Source organism: Sinocyclocheilus rhinocerous, unplaced genomic scaffold (assembly GCF_001515625.1).
Source record: "Sinocyclocheilus rhinocerous isolate Xijiao unplaced genomic scaffold, SAMN03320098_v1.1 scaffold5890, whole genome shotgun sequence".
NCBI lineage: Eukaryota > Metazoa > Chordata > Actinopteri > Cypriniformes > Cyprinidae > Sinocyclocheilus > Sinocyclocheilus rhinocerous.
Window position 1 is genome coordinate 1,201 of NW_015642844.1, and position 3,998 is coordinate 5,198.

At 42.0% G+C, this 3,998-nt stretch overlaps 1 protein-coding gene across 1 annotated transcript; it reads right to left on the minus strand.

Moving 5' to 3' along the window:
• Positions 1–836: 836 nt before the first annotated feature.
• On the minus strand, positions 837–3,105 carry LOC107756859 (twisted gastrulation protein homolog 1-A-like). Its single transcript, XM_016574166.1, has 3 exons — positions 3,048–3,105; positions 2,147–2,407; positions 837–1,533 (listed from the first exon to the last, which is right to left on the minus strand). The coding sequence occupies exons 2-3, from the start codon at positions 2,403–2,405 to the stop codon at positions 1,352–1,354; spliced, it is 441 nt and encodes a 146-aa protein (XP_016429652.1). The 5' UTR covers positions 2,406–2,407; positions 3,048–3,105; the 3' UTR covers positions 837–1,351.
• Between the last annotated feature and the right edge of the window lie 893 nt (positions 3,106–3,998).

Sequence of the window (3,998 nt, forward strand, 5' to 3'; positions counted from 1 at the left end):
TGTGTGTGTGTGTGTGTGTGTGTGTGTCTGTGTCTCTGTGTGTGTGTGGTCTTTGCTCTGGCTCATGTCTGCTGGTGTTTTCTCTCCAGAGTATTTTCTGAGCGCGCTGAACTGTCAGCAGGTGGCGCTGGAGCACACACTCGTCTCACTGCAGACAGACGTGGATAAAGACGTCAAGTACTTCTCCAGCGTTCACTCCGGCAGCACACGTCTGAACGAGGACGCCATGAGCAACACGTCCTCCACGTACTGACCCAGAATGCACCTCTCCACAGGGCTGGGGTTTGTTTCACCACAGAAGCCTTAAACGTGTCTTCCTCCTTCAGAGAACACTTGACGGGCTGCGGACTCTGTCCTCGAGGGCCGAGCCGCACTCTTTTAACCCGAAGCACATTGTGCTGATGCACGCGGCGTTTCGTCTGCTTGCACCAGTGTTTTTAACGGATTTCACTGAACATTCAATCTCAGCAGACTCCAGTGTTTTAATGACTGTACATACTGTTTCTGATCATGAAAGCGCTGATGTTCGTCTCTTAATCTGTCCCAATAAACTTTCACACAATCACTGCTGTTGTTCTTGGAGTCGTTACACTGGTCTCATTAACTAACATTAAAGCCTTAACTAACCATGTCTTTCTCAGCATTCATTCATGTTAGTTCACAGTGCACTAACTCATGAAAACACCACTTTTGATTTGAATAATGTATTAGTAAATGTCGAGATTATCATTAATATTAGTACTGTAGAAGTATTGTTCATTAGTTCTTGTTAACTAATAAAACATTGTAAAATTATTTCATGAAAGCAGATGCATTAATGCATGTTCAGCATTGAACTGTAAAGTGTTTTCCTTTTTATTTTGGTTTTCTCATGAACACATTCTGTAAATGGTTTGCAATGAAAGCAGGACCCTACATAGTAGAGCTTTCATGCAGACAGACGATGCACGAGAATAACTGCTATATCTGTGTTTGTGAATCTCAGGGAGGAGTTCGCAGACGGACTCAATGAGCTCTGTGTGTTTCTGTCGTCTCAGTGAAAGTGGAGCGACTGCATGAAGAACCCGTGTGCTGAACAAGCCATGTGTGCATTACTGAATATTCAGCTCGAACCATGCTTCACCTGCAGCTACTGAACAAACATCAAACATACTGAAGACAAACTAATGATTTAACTCGGTATGAAATCAGTCGGTCTTAATAAAGACCTGGACTCATAATAAAAGCTGAATATGAACGATATGCATATCATACGAGCTCAGACTCGCATCTACTCTCTATCAAGCTCATATTTCTCATCTCTATGTGTTTGGCTAAAGAATAAAAACATCTGTAGAGGCCCCGTGAGGCTCTAGAACAGGCAGTTCATGCACCGGACGGCTTTGCTGCCGTAGTCGAGGCACTCGGGGCCGATGCACTCACAGCAAGCGTTGTGGAACCAGCGGTACTTCGATCCCCCCATCGACTCGCAGTACTGCTTACACTGACGCATGGACACGCAGTCGTCCAGGTACACCACCGTACACAGCTCATCTGCACACAGACGGACACAAACACATCAGAGCAGACACGGATCTCATCAGCGTCTAAGTGTTTCTGAGCTGAACACATCCCAAACAAAACCAGACAGAAAACATCTAAAGTAAATCTAAAGCCTCACTTCATGAAAAAAAAAACAAAAGTTTGGAGTAAGTACATTAACACTTATTAATCACGGATGCATTAAACTGATCAAAAGTGACAGTAAAGACATTTATAATGTTACAAAATATCTCCATTTCAGATAAATGCAGATAAAATACAGCTGCGCATCACAGAAATAAATTACAGTTTAACAGATATTCACATAGAAAACAGCTGTTTGAAATTCTAATAATATTTCATATTTTTACTGTATTTTTGATCAAATAAACACAGCCTTGCTGAGCAGAAGAGACTCCTCCAGAAACATTAATCATCATTACTCCAGAGTTTGAGCGCTACTGTAAGTGTGTAAATGAAGGCTGGATTAGCGCTGAAGTGATGGCGGTGTTTCCGGACACCTGCGCTCCGCTGGACGTCTCATTAGCGTCTCGGCTCGGGGTCAGGAGGTCACGTCCTAACGAGTGAAGCTCAAGCTAACGAGGCTGTGAGCGCTGAAGCTCACCTTGCGTGTCGTAGCTGGCGTGGATGCTGTTGCCGGGCAGAGAGACGTTGTGGTGCGCGTCCTCCAGCGTCTCCAGGAAGGACAGCAGGTTCTGCTGATAGGACAGCTCTTCAGCCGCAGGGAAGGACACCACCAGCATGTTGATGGGAGCGTCTCCGTCGGTCAGCGCTCTGAAGAGCGAGGGGATCGGCCGCTGCAGCTCCTCCACCGTGCTCTTAGCCGTCGCCGGCGTGTCGCTCAAGTTCTTGGGGTTACACATGCCTGACAACAACAGCGTCACAGAAACACACGTCATGATCAATAGCATGTCACCACTTTCTGAAGAGTTCAGACAAAATAACAGCTTGAGACGTCAACCTGAGTGAAGAAGTGAAGACCAAAGTGAAGAAAATCTACTACTGTACTGTGAAATCATTTATATACTTAAATATTTTTATTTTACAGTGTAGTTATAATAGTATTTTTTTTGTCTTAGAAATAATAATATAGGGTTCCCACACCTTGGTTAAGTTAAAATTCAAGGACTTTCTAACGTACATCAAGCAAGCTAGTATGCATACGCCACGAAGTGTTGGCGAAATAACACAGAGGACCGGAGGGAATAATATGAAATTTTTTCCCAGAAAACTTCTTGCACAAAATAAATTCAAACACTTTCAAGGACCTGTATCTATGTACGTTTATTTTCAAAAACTTTCCAGGGCCTTGAAATTTTTTTTTAGATTTACAAACTTTCAAGGATTTCAAGGACCCCGTGGGAACCCGGTTATAATCATACTAATTTTATTGTTTAATAAAACATTTCTAGTATTATGTAAATACAACAGTTTTTGTATAAATACTGAATTTAAAAAAATCATTAAAATAAATAAATCTGCTGTGTCTCGTTGCTCTTTATCACCTGCATTCAGCGCATCTGTGACGTGAAAGTCTCGACGCGGCGGATGGAGGCTGATCTTGTTCTGGTAGAAACTTAATTTGCTGTAAAGTTGCTTTGCAATGATTTGTATCGTAAAAAGCGCTATACAAATAAACTTGACTTGACATCTTCATCATCATCTTCATCACAACATACAGAACAACACAAGCACAGACGCACACGTTCACACTCACAGACAGAAATATTCCTCAACCCTGAATCACATTCATAGAAACAGAACTGATCCAGCAACACCAAACAGCTCACAGCATTGAACATTTAATAGCTTTACACACAACAAGAAAAACTTTAATAATCATGCAAATAAGGTAAAGAAATAAAACTGTACATATGGCTCCTACAGGAAGGTTCTGCTTTTCAAACTAGAATAGTGAATTCACGGCACTGACACACGAATGAGAAAAATAATCATAATAAGCTTCAGTGCCTCAAAAATACACAAAAACTCTCATATATAATCAATGTAGAAAAACACACAAAGACAAAAACAACATGCACAGATATTATCCAGATATGTGAACAGAGAAATGCATCGACTGTATGAGCAGGCATTCTGATAAATTTGATATATTGACATATTGCACATGTAAACATACTGCAGGATCTGCTGCTGCTGAGAGTCAAGAGTTATGATTCTGAAAAACAATCACTGATTCACTGAACCTCAGCTTTGAGCTTCTGTGTGCTTCTTTGGGATCCTTCAAAACCAACATAAAACCCAAGAGCTGAGGAGAAAGAGACACGCTTACCTGAATGAGACACTTGCTGACGTCACTGGCACACAGAGCTTTATTAGAAGAAACACTGATGATGAAGACTGCATTACGACCCGAACCGAGTTCACCCGACCTACAGGAGCACACGAATGAGAGAGAGAGAGAGAGAGAGAGAGAGAGAGAGAGAGAGAGAGAG

Bases quoted from the DNA above. Each gene is read 5' to 3' on its own strand.
- LOC107756859 (XM_016574166.1), bottom strand. From the start codon at position 2,405: ATGTGTAACCCCAAGAACTTGAGCGACACGCCGGCGACGGCTAAGAGC. The intron at 1,534-2,146 runs GTGAGCTTCAGC...GTCTGTGTGCAG, and splicing joins CGCCAGCTACGACACGCAAG to ATGAGCTGTGTACGGTGGTG.